We start from the raw sequence: 22,427 nt of genomic DNA on the forward strand, positions 1-22,427 counted from the left end.
TAATGGCTTTCTGTACTTTGTGACCCGCATTTACAAACAGACAAAGTGAACCGCGTGACTATGACTGTGTGTGTACAGATGGTGTGTCACTACAGAAGTGTGTGTTGAGCCGACTGTGTTTGTGCATGCGCTTGGGTGTGTGCGTGAATGCTGATCTGTGGATCAAAAGGTATGTGTGGTTGACGACTGACATGAATAGGTTATGGAGAGGTGACAGATGGACCACAGAGGAGGGTGGGGGAGTCCTCTACAGGACGGGATTTAAATGTGTGCGAGTGTGTGTGTCCCAGATGTTCACAATAAATCTCTGTCAGGATGTGCTTCTATTGCAGAGTGTGTAAGGAGATTGCTTTATAGAGGGATAGAAACTCAGAGTCTCTTATCACCTGGTAGATATCTGATAGGCTGCTACTTCCTGAATCACTGGCGATGCTGGAACGTGATTGGCTTGAATTCGTATGGGTGTGGCAACTGTCAGAGGGGTGATGCTTTGAGAAGTCGGCAGGAAGCTGAAAGAGAATCATAAACTGTTACAAAAAGAGTGATAAATAAACAAGCAGATAAATAAATATATAAGAACGTTAAAAAAAAATAGCTAGATTATTCTAGAAAATAAATGAAATAGACATTTTGGATGATTTTAGGTAATGTTTATCAGGGAAATTTTATATTTCCTCTAACGTAATTGGTAAACGTTTATTTTTTCATTAATACATTTTAAGTACCTTTTAGCTTTAAGCTCATTTAAATTGACCCGCAGTGACAGATTAATTTTTATAAGTAAAAATATTCCACAGACTTCAATTAATATGAATTAAACTAATATAACTATACTGCATGTATAATAATATTTAAATTATTGTTTAAATAGTTTTAGCTAGAATATTGCAAGTCACATTACAAGACACTGCTGTCATTGCTTAAAATGTCAACTATGTATATGCATAAAAACAATGTAACAATTCTTCCCTGACACGAGCTTTTGAGCATTTGTGCAAATATAGTGTTTTTTCCCCTTCTAGTTCATCAGGAAACCAAGGATTAATTTTAAACCCCTGTGTGAGTGTCAGCACAATTATTCGTTAGTGGAATTGATGATGTGTTCACACATGCACAAGTTCAGCTGAACAGAGGCATTTAAAACATCTAATAATCCATCTACTCTGAATCATTTTAGTCATTGGTCGATAAAAATAAAACACAATCAAGTATTAATTCTTGCAGTGCAGTATTATCCACCCTTTCCAGGCCTGGCAATCACAATTCTTTTATACAAGCAAACACAAAGCACCATAAAAAGGTCTAAAAAGTAAACAAATGTAAGGATTAACGACCAAAGCTTTCATCAGTTACCAAACCAAAGTAATGTTTAGATCTACCCACCCTTACCAAAACCCTACTGTACAACATTCCCTGAGGCTTACTACAGTAAAGTTGATGGGTTCATGTACTGATGTCCTAGATCAGATGGCCTACATACAGTGACCCAACAATAAAATCTCATGTTAGAATATCCTCACGTAACGCAAAAACTCAATAATGTAACCTCTAAACAATCACTCATATGACTACATGAAGTCAAATAAAATTACATGGATGAAACAATGACAGGAAAAACTAATACAAATCAAGTATAAAGTTAAATGACATAACCAAAAAACTAAATTATGCAGATTAACAATGTGAATAGAATGTAAGAAATATAATCAATTTTAAATTAAATTTAGATTGCACAACAGAACCAGAAACAAAAGCATGTAGATTAATAATTGAAAAGGAATTCATTAAAAATAACATTTGAAAAATAACTACAATTAGATTGCAAACCAAAACCATCAGTCCAATTGTGCATTTAATTTTATCAAAATTATTTATAAAAAATAATTCAGACTTTAATTAAAGTTACATTTACAAAACAAAACTATAATTCTCTTCCATTCAGAATATATTTTTTCACCAATCGCTCAATACACTAATAATTTGTCTGCTTGTATACTGTTAATGTCAAAATTTAGTCCACCCTTTAAATTCAGCTGCTCCCTATAAAATGAAGCATGCATGCATTTATTTTCAGGTAATGCAATGTGTGCGATTAACCTGTTGTTGCAAAAGACTTATGCATATTTTTAAATATGCAAGCATTTGATTTTTTTAAGAGAGAGTGTGTGTGTGTGTGTGTGTGTGTGTGTGTGTGAGTGAAAGATACTCACAATCCTGGTCTCCTGTCTCCTGACTCCATAACCATTAGACAGGACTAGCTGTCTCATAGCCTGCAATACTGAATGCCCAACCATCCTGTGTGCATTTAAACTAACCTCTTAAACATTATCAGTCTTTTTCTATACCACAGTGTTCCAACCGCACCTATATACTGTTCAAATATCTATCTCCCCAATGCACTTGCTCAGAGAGAGCATCCCTCTCTACTGAAATCAGCCCATCACCACAGTAACCGACAGCACTCTGGAAGAGAGTAATGTTTCTACAGACACAATTTTCATCAGACCCTGCCCCTCTGTCCCATTCACACACACCCATGCGAGATCAGGGGATTATCAAGAGGCTGGTATTGTTTAAGCAGAGGGGGGTGGGGGATGGTTGACACCCACTGCCCTACTAAACCAGTCACCAGGGTAAACCCTGCAATGATTGACAGCTTATTGAACAATCAGGATGGCACATATATCTGTTAAGAGTCCACCTTTCTGCTGTCAATCATAACCAGGCCCGTTGCAAGTCAAGAGGATAATAACAAACTAATGCAGAGAAACAGAGACTACATGCTCAAAGTGCCACAAGGGAGAAACTGAGAGTGATAGAAAAGAAGCTTTTACCAGATTAGATTCGCTAAGAATGTAGCCAAGACTATGGCTCTGTTACAAAACCTAGCAATTGCTGTCTACATTTGCTGCTATTTTCTAAGGTAGCACTCTCTAGAGAGCAACTCTGTAGGGAAAAGGCCCTGTTTCCCCCCGTATATTTGATGTTTCTTGCAATGTTCAGCCAGGATGCATAACCATTTAAACCTGGTCTTTTCATGCATTTTAGGGTATGTTTGCATGACAGCAATGTACAAAAAACTAATGTTTTCTATGTATTTTTATATTATGTGTTATATTATTGTTTTTGTCCTATGTATCCATTCACATGGATTCCTGAAAAGGTCACAAAATCATTGTATTATGCATGCTAGGCCAACAGCTGGTGCTGCCAGTTTGTAAAGAAACACAAAGCACCCGCTCACAGATGCATTCTTCAAGTGCTCATGCAAACCTACAGACTGTGCATGTCTTCACAGTTTAATGAGTTTTTTTTTTTACTAACTTTGCAAGTGGTCAAAAGTTGACAACCTCAAAGCCTTTTAGACATTTAAATCTGTATTTATTGTCTTCTTTGTGCGACAGAGTCAAAGCTTTTACACCTTTTGAGGAAGTCTACATAATAGTTGTTTTTTGCATATAAAGCTGACAGAATATAGCATTTTAACAAAAAAACAAAAAAACACACAAAGCCGCTTTGAAGATATTCAATAGTATTAAAAGGTCAATTACCTGGGATTTTGAGCATTCCTGCAGCAAGATAAAAATAAAAACGAATAAATATGCATTCCATGTGTTAATCTGAGGACAAATATAGTGACACATTACATTTAAGATTTTTTTTTCATGCTGATAAATAAGCTCTATTTTGTGTTAAGATGCACACACTGACATTAAAGGGGTCACATGATGAGATTTAAAATGTTCCTTTCTCTTTGGAGTGTTACAAGCTCTTGGTGCATGAAGAAGATCTGTAAAGTTGTAAAGACTCGAATCCAAAGATATATTCTTTATTAAACTTAAGACTGCCACGCCCCCCTAAAATGGCTCATTCAAACACGCCCCCACATGTCTACATCACAATGTGGAAATATTTGCGTAATACTGCCCAAATGTTCACTCAAAGAAAGAAGGCCTGGTTTGAATCAGCCATGTCAGAGAGATGCAGTGTGTATCTAGGCGAAAGCAAAAGCACTTTATTTGGCCTTCCGAAACTACATGCATTTAGGAATCTTTACGATTATTTACAACAGAACAGCAACTCATTTTAAGGACGACCGTTTTGGGAATCTAGGAGAGGAGGTCATTCTGATTTTGCTACGACAATCTGGCACTTCTGAATCAGATACTGCAAGTTTGTTTTGTTATTAGTGTAAGTATTTGCTATTGACTGTTCAAATGCAAAGTTTTAGGCGTGCGCATCTGTGTGTGTATATGTGCGTGTGTGTGAGAAACAGTGGAGTCACACATTGGAGTCAGCTGTCTTAACCGTCCGTGGCTTGTGAAGTGCAAACCATAAGAGCTTCATCACTGTGTTTGTCACACCACTCTGTTCCCCTTTCAGGCTGAGGGTAAAAAAAAGGTCATTATTAACTTTTATTTTGAAAGATGAAGCTTGCGGTTATGGAAAGGGGCGTTATATTTACGACGAGTGCTTGTAGTGTTCGGCCAATCACAAAGAATTGGGTCAGTTGTGCCAATCAGAGCAGACTGCGCTTGTCAGAAGAAGGGATTTTGCAGAAAACTACGTGTTTGAGAGAGACGGGGCATTGAGGACCTACAATAATGTACAGTTTTTGAAAAATGGTGTATTTTTTAAACAAAGCATGTCAAGATATTCTGTTACACAGAATAATGAACTTTAAAAAAGCATCATATGACCCCTTTAAAATCAAATAATGGGCATTAAAGTGCTATGGTGCGGCCACAATTAACAACGTTTGGGAAATTTTCATAAAAAGAGTCATTTTAATAGGAATCTAATATTTCCCCATGCATATGTCGCAGCCAGTTCAAGATGGTCACACAATTCACTGCTCTGACCAACAGAAAGCTTCCTCTAAGTGAGAGACTTAGCCTGAGAAATGTTGCTAATATGTGACCGCACATTAACAGTTGCAACTATTTTTATAATCATAATGTGATCAAAAGGGCTATTTAAAATTGTATATATGTGTGAACGGACCGAGTGGTATCCTGGTGGCAGAGGGGGCTTGCTGACTGGATAATGATCAACCGTATCAATTATTGTCTGTCGCTCTCCGCACTGGTTTATCTTGCGGAATCTTCTCCTGGACTGCCGATGAGATGTTTGTCTTTGGAAATACTCATCGTTGTCATCCATGTAGTCCACCTGGCAGAGAGAGTGGATTACTGTATCCCCATCAAACTGATACTGGCTTATTACACTTCTACAGGCCTATGCAACTCACCACAATCATTTCTGAAGCCTCAAGGACGATACACTCACAACCACGACGTAAACTACCCGCAGAACGTTTACCAAAACTGAAATAAAACAGCATACATCACACATAAGACCGAACAGGACACACAAGAGGAAATAATGGGGCAAACCAAACTCTCATACCTGCTGCGGGGCAGAAACATGGACTCCTTTATAAAGACTGAACCAGAGAGGAGGATATACCAGCAGGTCCCAATGTCATCAGGACTAGAACACACAAAGACATATATTACAACATTACCCACAAAGACACAATGCTTCTATTTTAGTCCATTCTTAGCATTATATTCCGGGTGGAGTTGTGACCTCACAACACACATGCCATTTTGGGCAAAGGAAACAAATGAAATGAATCATGCAAATGTGGGCGAATGCATCTTGGTAAATTCAGTAGTTTCCAGAGCAAAGGGGCACCAGTGGTTTGCTAGCCTCACATAGCCAGAATTTCAACTATTCGAATTAGGTCTTGCTGCAGAACCATCCAATCAGACAGGAATGGTCCATCTGAGCAGCATTTAAAGTGAACAACCACAAGCTTTTTTCAAAAAGCTGTTTTAGAAAGAACACAGAAAGAAATAGTACTGGTGTGATTTTACACCACACTTTAAAGCATGTGTCATAGGACAACCTACATCACGCACTCACATCAGATCACTCGGTGTCCTGTTATTTTTAGATGCGTTTGTTATAAATTGACGGAAAAATGTCCAAATATGTGTACTGTTAGACCCCTAGAATTTAGCATAAAGGTGTTAAGACTGATCTTAATTTCTCTCCAAAAGTATTGCATTCGGGATATACAGTATTGTTTAAAAAAACTCTGGATTTTTCAAATGATTTTAAAAGTAAGCTCACAATTAGGCAGTATTTAATTGATCAAGAACCCAGTAAAACAGTAATATTTTGAAAAGGTACTAAGACTGAAAATACCCATTTTCTATGTTAATATATTTTTTAATTTGTAATTTCCTCCTGTGATGCAAAGCTGAATTTTCAGCATCATTACTCCAGTCTTCAGTGACACGTGACCAGAAATCATTCAAACATGCTAATTTGGTTCTCAAGAAACATTTCTTATTATTAATAATGTTGAAAACAGTTGTGCTGCTTAGTACTTCTTGTGGAAACCAGGATACTTTTTTGTCAGGATTCTTCAAATAGAGTGTTCAAATGACAGCTCTTCCTCAGAAGCCAAGCACCCAAACATGATTTTGTTCCTCGGACTGAAACATGGCCGTTTGAGAAAGCACTTGCCATTTTTGTGTGCAAAAAGAATCCGAGAACAAACTGTTGGTGGTCTTTGGGCATGCCATATGAAACTGGTGGGTTTTAAACTATGCTGAAGGAAACCATACGAGCCTACACATTTTGCACAACACAATTCCCAGTGAAAAGAAGCACATGGCTGATTTTGTGCGTTTTGGAAAGCACAGGCTTTGACAGCCTGGTTAATGTAGGCATTGCACCACAGTGATTTACTGCAGATAATGGGAGGTTACAGTTAGAAAAAAATAGGGGGAAAGTACATAAGTGATGGGGAACGTTACAGGTTTGATGAGCTAGCATGACTTCACTTTTCCATAAGACTTTTTGGCCAAGGTTTACTTGAACATTTAAGTATGAACTGAGAAAAAAAAGGAATGTATTAGATTCAATACAAACTAGGCTCAATCAACAGTATATTAGGTGTAATGCTCACAACAAATAAAAGTAAATGTAAAGTGTAAGTTTGTATTTTTGTTAAATCACAAACCATTCAATAAGACCTTGACCTCTACAAGTCATCCATTATCAGGTGGGAATACTTTTCTAGGTGGATGAATTTATTGTTGTGTTACTGTTGTAATGCAAACAAGTGCATGTAAACAGTCCCTTTCTGGCATGCTTATAGACTAACAAAGTCCATTTGGATGGAGCAAACTTTACACAGACAAAAATCTGTATAATATTTTCTCACATTACTCACATGACAAAAAGTATACTGTTTATGTCCAGTGGTTGTACTTTTGAAACCGTGTGTATTTTGTGAATGTTCATCGGCCCCAACTCCTTTTTTTTTCTGTGGTAACTGACATTGTGTTACTCACTAATACTGTTATTGATATTTAAATATCCCTTTAATTATATCAGTGGTAACCTAAGCAAACATGGGTCCTGAACAGAATGTTTTATTTTAATAAGCAGAGTGTGTGTCTATATTCAAAAACGTTTAGAAGCGTAATCCCCGCCTGTAGATGGACGTTACAGATTTAAATGAACTGAGCACCAGACAGATGTCGGTGTGTGTTTGTGTCTGAGACAGAGAGAGGGAGAGTAAGCAGATGTGTGTGTGTGTGTGTGTGTGTGTGTGTGTGTGTGTGGACAAAATCATCCTTGTGACTTTGATGTAAAGTGACCTAGATAGAGATTCATTTTCTGACAGCCTTTGTGAGGAGTGTATTGAGTGTGTGTGTGTGTGTGGGTGCATTTGGATACTCACTAGAATAAAACCTCATTAGCTTCATGCTGTTCATATCGAACGGTCTCGCACATCAGCCTGCAAATGAAATAAACAGAGAGTTAAGCACATTCCCTCTGTAATGTAGTAATGAAAGTACCCTCACACAAACGCTGGTACACACTGGTACCTGAGCTGATGTTCCCTCAAGTTGGACAGCGCTTCCATGCCATGGAGGTATGAGTACACGATCTGCAGATCCTAAAAAACACAGACACAGAGAAGGTCATGCACTGCTGCATTACAGTGATGCCACTTTACATGAAAAGGGTACAAACCAGTGTCCTATTTGCAACCAAAAGCACATGTTATTATTATTATTTTTTTCCTGCAATAACTTTAGTATTGTTTGGTTGTTGAGCTTGATCATTTATCAATAATATCTAGAGCTCAATTTGTTTTTTAAATTTTAAAGTATTTATATTTGGATGTGGCTCATATTTTGTAAACATTGCAACCTAAAAAATATTTAGTTATATTTTATATTTATCAGAGGACATTTTTAAAGGGTTAAGCACCTTTTTCACCAGTCATTTTTTTTTTGTGGACGAAATAAATAGGTTTTATTTAAAAGGTTTAGCAAACCAAACATAAAACACAATATAAACACAGCAATCAATAAACACATATTTATATGTAAAATGTAAATATATAAAAAAAAATTGTTTGTTTATTTTTTTACAAAATTTCCCTGATTAAACTGGTTTCTCCCCTTTAAGTCATCACCTGCGTGTGTGTACACCAAAGCACCAGTAGGAGGTGCCCTATATATGTGAATATATACACAAACAATAAATACACATCATATGCCAAACACTACTTAATCATTATGTAACTCCGCCCATCTTATGTTACACAATTAGTGTTTAACAAAAATGTATTATTTGCAGATATTCCATCATTAATTCCTTCACTTTCAGGTCTCTTTTTTTCCTCACTTCTGTTTTTCCTCTCTACTTCTGTCATTATTCTGTTCCTCTTTAAGATAAAAGATAAAAGACAATATGGATGTGTCTCACAACCTAGCAATTTAGTTGTTCATTATGTTGGCCCAAAACACTGCTAAGCAAATCTTAAAAATATTTAAAGCTAGCTTCTTTTCTTTTAATGGAAAATATATTTAGCCCTAGGGTTGTTGTTGGTGTTTGTTACTGCCACAGTAATGCAATGTTAGGAATACAACAGGACTGTGTGCTTGCAACGCATTCGTCAAGAATTGTGTCTTTGTTATACATGTTGCTGGTCTAATAGACACTTGTCTATGAATGATTTGGTAAGCAAATTACAGATTAGGAAAATCTGGTGGGACAAATTGTTTCGTGGTCAAAGACCATATGTTCTGTTAATGCATCTGAACAATCATTATTTTCTGTAAGGTTAGCTATATGAACCTATTATGCAAGAGCATATCGAATACCAAGAAGAGGAAAGAGCTATACACTGCAGATGCAACCACATTAATGCTAATATAGAAACCCTTTATTCACACTTCTGCAAAGCGAGAAAACAGCTAGACGGAAAAACCTCAAGCTGGTACCTTCAAAAGACCCATAATCATTTTCATAAGAGTAACTAAAACATGAGTACAAACTAGTGTTAAACTGCAAACTTAGTCTTAAACACAAGTCAATCTGGTGCACTTTTTGTTGTGGATTTGTCTCAGTCAACATCACATTCACATTTTAGAAAGCCAAACAATTTGAAAGATAATAATAACAACAACTTTATATTATTACTATTATATCTAAGAAAGAATTATATTATGTTGTAAAACAACTGCAAATTAAAATGAAAAAAAAAAAAAAAATGAAAAATATTGTTGTATAATTATGTTATTTTAGTTTACAGTATAATATAATATTAAATAATTTTACACATACACACACACACACACACACACACACACACACACACACACACACACACACACATATATATATATATATATATAATGAAAATGTAAATTCAGACATTTTTTCTTTTTTTTGTCAAAAATCAAAAGTTTATTAATTCTAGGTTTAAATCTGAAGTTGAATCCCAGATTTTCAACCTGGTCTCAGAGTTTGTGTGAAGTGAAGTGTGGAGACCTTTAAAAGGCCACAACATTCACACATAATCTGTACCATCAGCTCTTCACACTAAACTCACTCAAATGGAACATCAGAGGCGTGACTTTCCTTCTCTTCACCCTGACATTCCAACAGCCTTTTTCTTGTTTTTTGAACCCCCTTTCACCCATCCATCCATCGTTCCCTCATCTGCACTCACTACAGTCAAATGACACTGAATTCAAACTGCCCAATGGGTTCCAGTCAGGGGTGGTGTGCTGTGGTCTGCAATTTGTTGATCTGAGTAGAAGGGCAGGGATATTTATTCTTGGACTATGGCATTTCCTCTTTAAGAGACAGACAAGCACATAGAATTCTGATTATGGCAATGGACCGAGTCCTTAAAGTCAAGAGAGGTCACATTTTAGTTATTTGTAGAAGACCTGGCCACTGGATCACTCAAATAAATGAATCAAATCTGGAAAATACTTACTGACATGTTCTGTTTAAAAATAGGACATTCACTTTCATTTTCAACTTATAAAAGTACAACCTTTTTGAAACAATGAAAAAAACTTCAGGCTAATTATGTCAGTGTAACTAAGGTACAGTTCCTTTTCAGTGAAATAGCAACAGTTACTGTTCATTTCCATTCTCTCACATGCATGAGAACTAGGTCCTAGCATGAGAAGTTTCAAATCCTTAAACTGGCTTACGTGGATTTACCAGAATCTGAAAAAGCACCCATTATTAAGAGGGTTCTCACACATTAAGACAATTACATTTGCACTATTTGTATCCAATTGTTTGGAATAACTGAATCATTCAAATTCAGACGCATATCATAATTGATATATTCTGACATCAGTCATTCTGAAATGCCTGAGCAAAGTCTGTCGTCAAAGTATTTCTGTATAATTGTCTTACATGACTGCTTTCCCAAACAGCAAGCATCCACCTCTGCAGTGATTGCATTTATTATTTGTGAGCCGCAAATAATTTATCATATATGAAAATTACTATATTCAGTGGCTTCTACTTTTTATAGTGATATTTAGTGCTAGTTTAAAGGTACAGGTTATAGGACCTGCCACTAGAGGGTGCCCTACCAAAACAATAACAATCGCGTGGTTGGATGACGCAAACAAGGAGTGTAGAATGTTGGGATTTGTTGTCTTCTACCCAAACACTGACGGCCATCAATCAGACGGAAAGATACATCATGGATTTAACGCAAGTTCAACGATTTGCGTGGGTAGATTACATACAAAGTCAATGCAAAGATGTGATCAGACTATGGATCAGATGCCTCCTCGTGCGGATCTAAAGACGCGATGCCCCGCGTTTGCCGTGTATGCCCTATAATACTTATCTTGTTGATCCATTTTCTGTAAAGATATGAATCAAAACAACCCAACTGTCGAGTAAAACACAAGCGAAATCATCATCTCTTTCTAGTTGAAGTTTTTCGCGAAGCTACTTACGCATTTGTCCACGACACTGTTGTCATGTGATTTCTACGTCAGTAAAGGCAGTAGCAAAGGGTAACTTACTTCATTGACAGGCGACTGCACTGCCCCGTGTCACTGTTTAGAATGGGAATTTTCTCATAATTTACAAGAGAAATATTGTTAGTATTCAGTTTTTGGATATTTTACTGCAAATATCTTACAAATTGTACCTTTCACAGGAAGTGAACAATTTGTTCTCTGACTCATTTGACTGAAACTGTGCTTTATTCGCAAATACTTTAAGCATTATTCCAGTCTAGTGCATACATTAAGTTTGAATCTTTGGATGGAAAGATAGATTGTGACAGGCTTTTCACAGCAAAACCTCCTTTTCGTAATCATGTTTAAAATCGGATCAATTATCATCAAAATTCAAGACGACAAAAGGATATTTACTTTTTATTCTTCATGAATCCCCTGAGCTTCCTTTCTATTCAGAGCTCTTAAATCTGTTGGAATGTTTCAGTCTAAAAGTTTTGCACCCCTCCTCCTCCATCTGAAAACTAATAGCCAAGTAACTGGTAGTACAACACAAAAACATTTCCTCATAGATTCCTATTCTGTCATTTGTGTAGTTGAGGACATCAGTATCAGTACGCTGTTTCAGCCGATACCTTCAATGAAGTTCTCAGTATCGACTCTTGAAATGTGCCAATGTTCCTCTACATTAATTAGTATACAAGTTCTCCTTTACCCTCTTTCCTTCTTTCTTTCCTGCACAAATAAAATGCTGTTATTATTCACACAGCCACCTCAAAATCATACAACCCAACACACATTCCAGAGAAAGAAACTTTACACCCACTTTCAGTTCAGAACTTTCAGTTCTCTCACGGATTTGTGCAAAGGTACATTTTAGTAAAGCAATGTGATCAGTTATACAACAAACCAGGACCACACATCATTACCTAAAACCAAAACACAGTGGTCACTTATTATATAACTGATGTCTTTTTTATAGTCCAGAACAAATGGCTTTTTAGCCCTGATAGATCTTTGATGACACAACATGAGGGGAAAAAAACGTCCATGTGAACATATGACAGGTCAGAACACGATTCAGTGTTTTCTTACTAAGGGAACTGATGCAAAAAAAAAAAAAAAAAAAAAAATTCTAATTGTTTTCCAAAGAAGGTGTCTGGGAAAATTAAAACTAAAAAAGTACGAATAAAACTAAAAAGTTTACAGATGCCCAGCATCTGTGATTGCGTGGTTGCTGAGTTTCACAACGCATTCTGTGTAAAGCGTGAAATTCCCCCCCCACCCCGGTGTCTCGGTGGCAGGGTTAGCAGGTGGGAAAACCCATTATAGACAGCTGGGTGAACAAGACGAGGAAGGATTTAAGAGCAATGCAACGAATGAGAAATGAGTGCTGCTAAATAGAGTAAAACATTGTCTGAGCTACAATTCAGATGGTGAATAAGCCATCAATGCACCAAATATCCATATGCATCCGGTACACATAAATGTTGAATACAACAATTGCCAAGGGGGACTACACATAAATTCAGATTCTGACCTCTGACCCCAAATTACTCGCATTCCAGTTAGTCCATTTAAAGCACACCAACATTGTGTAACTGGATTGTTTATGCTGTGCATCTGTGTTATGTGAATTCTTGCTCATTCAAATTCAAAACACAGACCATATTTCTTCTTTGCTTTTGAATATAAATAGGTACATGCTTAGGTTAAATATTGTGTACTATCACAGCTTAACTTGCAAACTTAAGATAATTATAAATCCGTCATAGGTTGAGCAAATACTTCCATTTGTTGAGCATCTCAACCAGCCTGGGTGCAAGAGAAATTACACTTGATGACCCTGAAAACTTTCTGATTCCACGTAAATATCCACTAGCAGGCAATAATAACTATGAGGAAATACTACTCTGGTTCATGTCTTTCCATAACATCAACAAACTCCTTTAAGCTATCAGACTCCTTAAGATTATCAGGGAGGAGATCCACTCACACCAAAAACAATTACAGAAACAGACAGGCCTAATACTAGACCACGAGAGAAAGCAGAAACATTACATCATCTCCACTGTAAGACCAGCAGTTTAGTTAAATCAAGGCAGTCTTTTCATTATTTTTCCCTATGAGAACAAAGCATTGTTTTGAGTCATTTCTCTAAAAAGTCTAAAAAGATCCCACACACTTACAGTGAGGGCCTGTCCTACCAGAACTGAAGTAATGAAAACACCCACCTTCACATTCCTGCTATTAGCCCACTTTTTAATTTGACTATGCATTCATAAAAAGACTACAGACTAGTAGATTTTGCAGTCATGATTCTGCTCAAATGTGTGATAATGGGTGTCCATATCCACATTTTGACGAGCGAGGAGTTGCTTCAGTTCTGATTAATACACAGGATTGAGAAGAACACGGAAGGAGGAGAGGAAAAGCTAATAAGACATTATTATAAATAAAGCAATGTGTGCCAGTGCACTTGTCAGCACTGACACATCACTTTAATGAAGGGAGAGAGGAACAGAAAAACTTATGTCAGGATCTGATAAATTACTCTCACTCCCCCTCACAAGTGGGGGAAAAAAACGGAAACATCCTTTACTAAAAATACTCCAATTCACTTCACCATTGACCTTAATGATGTCACCAATGTTCTGGGAAAATAATAGATGGATCACAGCTGAGAATTCGGCCCCAGTCTTAAATAAAATCATTTCCAACCCATCATGTTTTTTCTATAAGGTTTCTGTGAGGTGTACTTCAAAAGTATTAATCTGAGCCGCAATACAGGACATACTGCTTTACTTACATCTAACACCAAAAATGTATTTCTCGATAATGAATAGCCATTCCTCTCATTTTATTCTATTTTTGTTATTTAAAAAAATAAGCACAAAGAAGCATATTACAAACAATAGGACAAATACAACAGAACAAAAATACAAATGAATGTTTTCAGCTATAGGAACTTTATTTACATGTAGTAAGAAATACTACAGAAATTGAAGAATCAAGTAAATAAACACTGCATAATCTTCATGGTGTGTATCAAATATTAAATGCTTCTTAAACATAAAAGTGATTAGTCATGAGAAACATCATGTGTGTACCAAATTCATGACCACCTTTTTTTTTTAAAGAGAGGCGTTACAGACATACACTTTGTGTATGTGTGTCACCACAAGAACCGCACTTAATTCTTCTTCCAAAGGTTATTGTGCTTACTAACTCTAAGATCAAACACATCCCACTCTTATTTTCTCATTCATGCATGTTTTTTGTTTCTTAAGTGCATATAATAATTATCGATAGACACTTTATACTATCATGATATTTATCACCATACTGATCAGCCCTATCCTGTATACAAAACTGACTAGTTAAAGGGGTCTTCGGATGCAAAATTCACTTTTACATGTTGTTAGAACTGAAATGTGTTGGCAGTTTGTGTGCACATCCACCCTATAATGATAAAAATCCACTCAGTTTTTTTTTTATCTCGATAAACCCAAACCCATTTCTAAAATCAAGCCGTTCTCAGATTCTTGGCTGTGTAATGACACACAGAAAGGCCCCTCCCATGATTGTTGATTGACAGTGACGTTTTACCTTAGACCTGCCCTGAGTCAGCTGTAAAGTCTGCCATTGTTCTTTGTTTTTGAAGGGAATGTGCCCATGATCTACCTAAATGCGTTTATGTTCACGCAAATTATTCTGATCCTCACCTTCAAAAGTGAGTATAGGTGTTTTTAATTAACTCTGCAAATTGCCATGATGTGCTAGTTAGCAAGTTTCACGATGAATGCAGCTAAAGTTTACAGCACTAAGCGAACTGCAAATCACACCCCACAGAAGAGAGGGGCGGGGCGAGCAGAGCTCATTAGCATTTAAAGGGATACATACCAAAATGGCTTGCTCTAAACAAAGTTAAAAGGGTGTTCAGAAATTAACCAAAGTATGTTAAAGACTTTTCATTAAGACCCTTAAAAATATAAACTTGTGGAAAAATGCCCATCTGAAGACCCCTTTAAACTAACTAGGTCACTAGTAAAACAGTAATTAGGAATTAATTATATTACCTAGCACCAACCATTTATATCATGGGTATTTGACGTGTTATCAAGTTCAGCTGTTTTTTGAGCCGTGTGGTATTACAAAAAATAACAGTGAAGACGTGTTTTTCTTGTTTAAAAAACTTAAACAACATGTGATTCGTCACTATTTAAAACTCAACATGTGATTCTGCATTTCTCTAAAAGCCCTTCCAGAAGGGCTGATTCGCTACTACACAAAAACAGGCAGGGAGGGAGGAAATGAAACCATTGTTATGAAACTGCAGGGCTAATGTGTTTCGGAAGAATGTGAATCAATTCCAAAGTCCATTTTTTTACACAATGCCTAAGAGTAAATTTAGACTGTATAAACATTGTTCTTTTTCTCTACAGATTACAATATCAGACCTTCACGATATAAAATTATTTTTTAGATACTGATACAAATCTGTTTTTGATGTCAGGTTTTTCTAACTGGAGTGAAACATCAAATTCAGTAAATCAATCAAAGTGCACACGGGATCATTGGAGGGCTCAACATTTTCTAAACATTTTTGACGTCCTTAAACAGCCTGAAATGCCCATAATGGGTCAAAAGTGATCTGAGCAGATGTATTTTATTTTATTTTTTAAGATTTGATGTTTCCAACACAATAGCAAGCAAAAAAGATACAGCAACCCAGACAAACAGATGTCCCACATTAAGTCATCATGCAAATGAAACATGGCACTTTTATGGCTTGGAGGGAAAAAATTATGAGATGTGTGTGGGTGGCGTAAATGTCAAGATATTGATTTAGTTTTTTCTGCATGGCACAGTTTTAGTAAATGGAAGAAATGTACTGTTATAATTATGAGACACAGGTCCTTTTCATAGAAGCCTCAGAAGCAGGGAAATAAAAATAATTTTCAGATGACTTATTTGTTCAACATTAGTGTATACACACAGCACATGATCTTCTGGAGCTTACACACAATCAACAATACCTATGATTTCCTTAAATTAAAAGCACTTTTGTTAGATTGCATTTCATTCGACTGTATTTCATATTCAGCTTGTGGTACGTATATTTGACCCCCAGTGTTTTTGTGAACTTATACTTTAACAATAATCATATTAGTAAATACAAATCTGTTAGTCACGTTCCAGTCTGATTTAAGAACACCTTTAGCCTTACAATTAGCACTAAAACAGGAGTTAAAGACTAAAGTTAAGTGCCTAGATTTCAATCTCAATCAGGTTGTTTTTCACTTTTCTGTGTGTCTCTCTGGTTCCCTTTTCCTCCTTTTCTTCTACTTCTCTCCTATCGCAGTACATCTCATTCTTCTGCTCTTTTCCTGTTGCTCCCAGAAGCAAGCACACCAAGGCGAGGGTCATTACATGAGGAAGTAACACCTTAAAACTCCAAAACCTCTGTTGAACACACTTTTCTTAAGGTGTGTGTGCTCACAGACATAACAGGCTTATAAAACATAATATCTGGCAGGAGAATACAGACAATTGGTTATGTAAGGAGAGAATGGAGTCTCTCGCAAGAGTAAAGCTTCAATATCCTGAAATGTTTACAAAGGATAATAGCAAATTGCACACAAACACACTTCCTTACATTCAAACACACACACACACACACACACACACACACACAGACAAACACCACAGTTGTGAGAATATTGTGCACAGACACAATCATAAGTAAGTTTCAGCGTGGCTTTCATCTCTTATTGTGGGCATCTGATATCTTTATTATGTATGAGACTGAATAAGCATGTGAAAAAAAGAGAACGCAGGAAGAGAGAAAAACAAAACTTAAGTACAAAACAATGAATTATAGTGTGAATTAGTGCACAATGATATTCTTGTTATAGTTATGATTATTTAACTTTGATTAAGCTAGATTTATTTGAATCAGCACAAATATACTGCACAGACCTAGTGGAAATATATTTCTGCATATGACTGCAACAGTGTGACCTGTGCCACTGTTTCACAAACACCTGAGGCCCTGACCAAAAACCAACTGCAGAAACGGTACGTCTGTTTGTCTACATGATGGCATCTGTGCAAATGCTTACAGTAAACATTAAAAAAGAAACAGGAAATTGATTAAAAAAAACAATGTGGCAACTAACCAAATGATCATCTAATTTAAGTTCCTGTCCTTTTCCCACAACACTGCTGTGCTACCCAATAATATACTACCTGACAACTTTCATGAAAACTATTACCTCTTTTAAAGTCAGTATTAAATGACAATTTTCGATTTTCTATTTTGCAAATGCATTAGTGTTGGGCGATATGGTCATTTTTCAAATCTTCATATCGTCAGCCCATGAGATTGATGATACACGATATTATCGTGCATGGGTGGAGCAAGAGAGAGACTCTTTGTTCTTGTTATAGCATAACTATTCGTGTTTTAAACCACACAGGTGCGTGAGAGAGAGAGCCTATGGAATCACCAATAATCTAAAAAATATACTTTCAGACATACTGATAAACTAACGTTAAATATAAAAATACTGTATTTAAAACAGCTAACGTCAGTTCATATATAGTCACAATGTCATATCACGCGTCCTGTGACAAATTTGCCGCATCTGCGCACGGAAGTGATCAGCCTAAATGTTTTACAAAATCAGATAATGGTTAAAATCAATAGCAGATTTCATTTAAAGTCCAGCAGTTTAACACTAGTATTGAACATAAACGAACATGTTACATATATAGTATTTAAAACAGGTTAGTTCATATATTTGGAGTAAAGTTGAACTGAACTGATGCATCAGTCATACAGCGCTCCGGACCACACGCCACAGAAACAAGAGCGAGATGCATCCTACATAACTGTGGCATTACACTCAGTGAGGGCTTGTTTAAAATATTGCACACATATAAAGGTGGTTCAGATTACTTGTTAAAGTGCAATACAGCACTGAAGTGAAATAGCTGAGCAGTCGGATAGCCGAATAATAATAAGCTGCTTAATGAAAATAAAAATAATCATAATTATTATAATTGAATACATTAATAGGAGAATGAGCCTAATATCGTCTTGACTATCAACAGAGACATCTGCTATCATCGATACACGATACTATCGTCTATCAACAAAACCCTTAAATGCATAATACAGATCTTATTGTGAATGATCCATCCATGTGTTTCTCATTTTCCTGACCCCTTAATTTAAAATAATAGCAGTGAAAACCTCATTTCTGGTGAATAATACCAGACTTCTCCAATCATTTAGTCTGTATAAACCCTGCCCTTCCAAATTTGACTACAAGTTACCTTTTTTGGCACAATAGAGAAAAGAAAAAGAGATGTTGCTGCTTCCATTTAATCACAACTTTAACTGTATGCAAACTGTCAGTGAGACAGGGAGAACTGTTTGTAAAAGAAAAGGACCACAAAATTGTTTTGCGATCACGTTAATGATTTAAATCTACCACATAAAAAGGATATTTTTTTGTTTATCTTGATATGTAATATTTACAAAACCTTTTAGTCTACATGTTTAAAGAACTTAAAATCATGTTTTACTGTACAGGAAGTTATAGGCATACACTAAAGGAACAAGTGAAAGCGAAGAACAAACTGGTGTAATGTCATTTTGAACAAAACCAGGCCAAAATCAAGTTTGTTTTGGAGTTTCGATAAATTCAAAACATCTTGACAAAAAAATAAAAAAATAAACCTTTCCAGAGAGGTTTGCTCTGGCTTTTGACTTAGAAATCTTCTCCAGCTCATTTCTTCTGTTCAGTCCAAGATCCGATGTCCATGAGTGAAAGCAAGAACACATGATCTGTAATCCTAATTGAAAGAGTCATTGATGCAGTTTTTTTATATACTATAAAGCTGCTTTCTTTAAAGTGCTATATAAATAATTGTGGAATGACTTGACTGCATTGTCGAATTGCAGATCTTGCGAAATTAACTTATTAATCTTAACACATTGGCATGTTTGCTAATAGTAAACCACTGCAAAGGTTTTTTTTTTTTAACTTGTTTTCACCCTTAAATGAAGAACAAAAAATAGCTTTGTGGGTCTTAACCCAGCCTGGTCCTTCATGAAAACACTACTTTAACATGATAATCTGATTACCACCAGGACCCACGTTAATAACCAATTGGAAATCTCCTATCTAGTGGATTAGCCTAATATTACTAATTTAACATTGACCTTATACTTATCCAAAATAACAGTTACACAACACATTTTCCTGAAAAAAGTAAACCCACTGGAAGCAAGTTGCTTGTTAAAGCACACAACAGTTATTCGCTCATTGATGAACCCTGGGCAGATTTAAACATACAACCTTTCGATTACTTGGACAGATGCTTAAACAGGTTGCAGTCAGAGACACAATTCAATTAATTATGCAAAGGTTAGTACACAACATCAAGGCTGCAAATAATGTGTTCAGAAGGTGTTAGTGCTTATCTCTTTATTTATTTCACACTGGGCCAACAGCCACCAGCACACATTCAAACAGTGGCTTTTGGGTTTTTCTCAGCTTGAGGCCCCTGAGAGTCAGAGGCCCCGGAGCCTGATCCATAATCTTATCTAAAAGACAACAGAGTTTTCAGTGTACCTAATCATATCACACCAAATAGAAGCAAAATATGAAATCCTATGAAGAAGTGGTTTCATTCTTCATGGCAGCACACAAAAGAGGCCCATATCTGAAAGGCCTACACTATAAACTTCATTCCTCACATTCTTTTGATTCATTAAATTCCCGGGCTGGAGACTCACAACCCAAAAATCCCACACAGAGAACTCAAACGTAGTTTTAAGTGACCACAGACAGCAGACATTCATACAATGCTGGTAGTTTACAGAGCTGCAACTCTAAGGAGCCTGTGGTCTGTTGCTGTGCTATTTGTATATATCAGATGGTTTAAATGAGGATGATCTAGTCTGGACTAGACTGGCAGGGCATTGTGAGGAAATACTCCCTTCCGAAAGATGAGTAATAGGCGTCTGAAATACCACAGAAACAAGGTCCTACCAACTCTGATGAGTGAGACTATATTAAGCAACCCTTTAAAAACTTTGTGGGCACGGATTTCGACAAAACTGAATGTATATGTGGAACAAAACAGTAACTTGCCCGACTTTGTTTGGCTGCATACTAAAGGGACACCACAATTTCCAAAAATAAATAAATAAATAAATGAGTAGAACTGGAGCTTGTGGCGCCTTTAAACAAGCTGGTCTAAATGAAACAATGTCTGAAACCGCTATGACCTGGGGACACGGTTTTATTCGGACATTTAAATCAATTGTTTAGGCACTTCACGATACGATACAATACTTTAAACCATTTATACATAGCAAGCTGATTTGGATTTAATGTTTAAAACGTTTAAATTAAACAATTGAGCCAGCTTGAGTTGTATAAACGGTCTCAATTTTTTCTTCTTAAGTTGTAAACTATTTTCACGAGACGTTTTGAATGTTGACTATTATTAACCGTTTTAACTAGGACGTTAAGTACGCTTGAATTGTATAAACAGTTTTCTTGAGACGTCTTAGGTCAGCTTGAGTTGTATAAACCGTTTGTAGTTGTATAATGGTTTAATTTAGACGGTCTACAGATTGTCAAAACAATTGACTTTATCTATTGTGGGTAGCAGCGAAGTAACGTTACGTACACAATCATGAACACGCAAGATATGTGGCATAATCTAGACTGTTCCCTATTTAGGCAACAAGTGGTCCCTTACCTGTTGCGTCCGGTCGGCAGGATTCTTCATGATCGCGTGCCGAAAACTATTGTCCACATATGACGCCATTCCGTCCGCGTGCAATCACATGTAATAAACGATCTCCTTTATTAAAGTCCGAGCATTTCTTCTAACGCTTCCGACTGCTTCGTTTAAGCTGAGCCGTCATTTGTAAAACCCCATACGTCCCCTAAAAAGACAAATGGCTCGTCGTGGGCCAGTTTCTGAGCCCCGGGCTGGAGTTGTATTCAAAGCACGAGTAGCGGTAGATCCTCCCAAAGGCGTAGAGGGGGTGAATATTTACACCCTTAAAAGTTTGTGGCATTCAGAAAATCTCTTTCCAAAGAGAGCGTAATGACTACAGGGGAAAATAATCACGTTTGGACGAATAACATCACAGAAACAACTATACAACAACAAAACACGTCCAGAGCATTGTCTTGTGTGCGGATAGAGGTTCACGGATGAAAGGCGTAAGCTCTGTTGTTTCGGGGTCGCTGTTCATCACTCGGCGTCCGGCGAGTCTCTTCTGTTGTGTCGAGGGCGAAAGCAGACGCTAGACGTCCGTTACTCCAAGTTGGAGTAGTTTAACAAAGTGACGTGCGTCCATAGCGACTACGGGACAGACACCGGACAGACGGGCGGGGTGAAACTGGACCGGTGACAACGCCGTGATTCACAAGAGTTGAAGAAAGAAATTAAACGGCCGGCCTCTAGCGCCCCCAGTGGACAACAAGTTCAGCCAAACTTTGAGGCAGAGCTGTGATAATGGAGAGGCATAAAGCGGCGACCAGTGGACAACAAAGCGCTTTACATAACCAGAAAACATCCAGAAAGAAGACGATGGATCTGAAGGCCCATATATAAACACAAATGTTTTCAATTCAAAAAAATTATATATTAAACTTTTCTTGGTTCATAGCCGGTATAAATATATTTTTTTCAAAAAAGATTGTAGATGTAGGCTAGGCCCTACATGACAAATGAAATACGTGACACAGTAACCTAATAACGTGCTTTGTGTTCTCTTAGACTTTTAGACATCATCAATTCAACACTTCGCCTTATATTCATTTAATATAACATATTGTTTTATAGAAGTGCAAAGTTATCTTTTTGTGTGTTGAACCAAAATCGACCAGCAGGTTGCGCTAGATTACTGTACGTTTAGTCAACACTCGGGTTGGTTCAGTGGACCCTTTCGCAAAGAAAATATGTTTACTAATAAATGAATGATCAATATAATAAACGATATAATGGTATATTAGAAAATTATACCTAATAATATGTTGTGTAAATACATTACAATATATGAATAAT

The 22,427-nt window shown here is 36.6% G+C and overlaps 1 protein-coding gene across 4 annotated transcripts in view; it reads right to left on the reverse strand.

The window, feature by feature from the left end:
- The window catches only part of rapgef2a (Rap guanine nucleotide exchange factor 2a), a 37,602-nt gene extending 15,782 nt beyond the window's left edge, over positions 1-21,820 (reverse strand). For 3 of the 4 annotated variants that reach the window (XM_026204016.1, XM_026204014.1, XM_026204015.1), the window contains exons 1-8: positions 21,108-21,176; positions 7,914-7,984; positions 7,766-7,822; positions 5,410-5,493; positions 5,252-5,327; positions 5,005-5,172; positions 3,552-3,569; positions 387-509 (exon numbers count right to left, since the gene is read on the reverse strand). In XM_026204016.1, the coding sequence (XP_026059801.1) occupies positions 387-509; positions 3,552-3,569; positions 5,005-5,172; positions 5,252-5,327; positions 5,410-5,493; positions 7,766-7,822; positions 7,914-7,984; positions 21,108-21,176 (666 nt within the window). Of the gene's footprint in view, positions 1-386; positions 510-3,551; positions 3,570-5,004; positions 5,173-5,251; positions 5,328-5,409; positions 5,494-7,765; positions 7,823-7,913; positions 7,985-21,107 lie in introns of all 4 variants that reach the window. The other variant, XM_026204013.1, reaches the window with a different exon arrangement.
- Between the last annotated feature and the right edge of the window lie 607 nt (positions 21,821-22,427).

Source organism: Carassius auratus, chromosome 26 (assembly GCF_003368295.1).
Source record: "Carassius auratus strain Wakin chromosome 26, ASM336829v1, whole genome shotgun sequence".
NCBI lineage: Eukaryota > Metazoa > Chordata > Actinopteri > Cypriniformes > Cyprinidae > Carassius > Carassius auratus.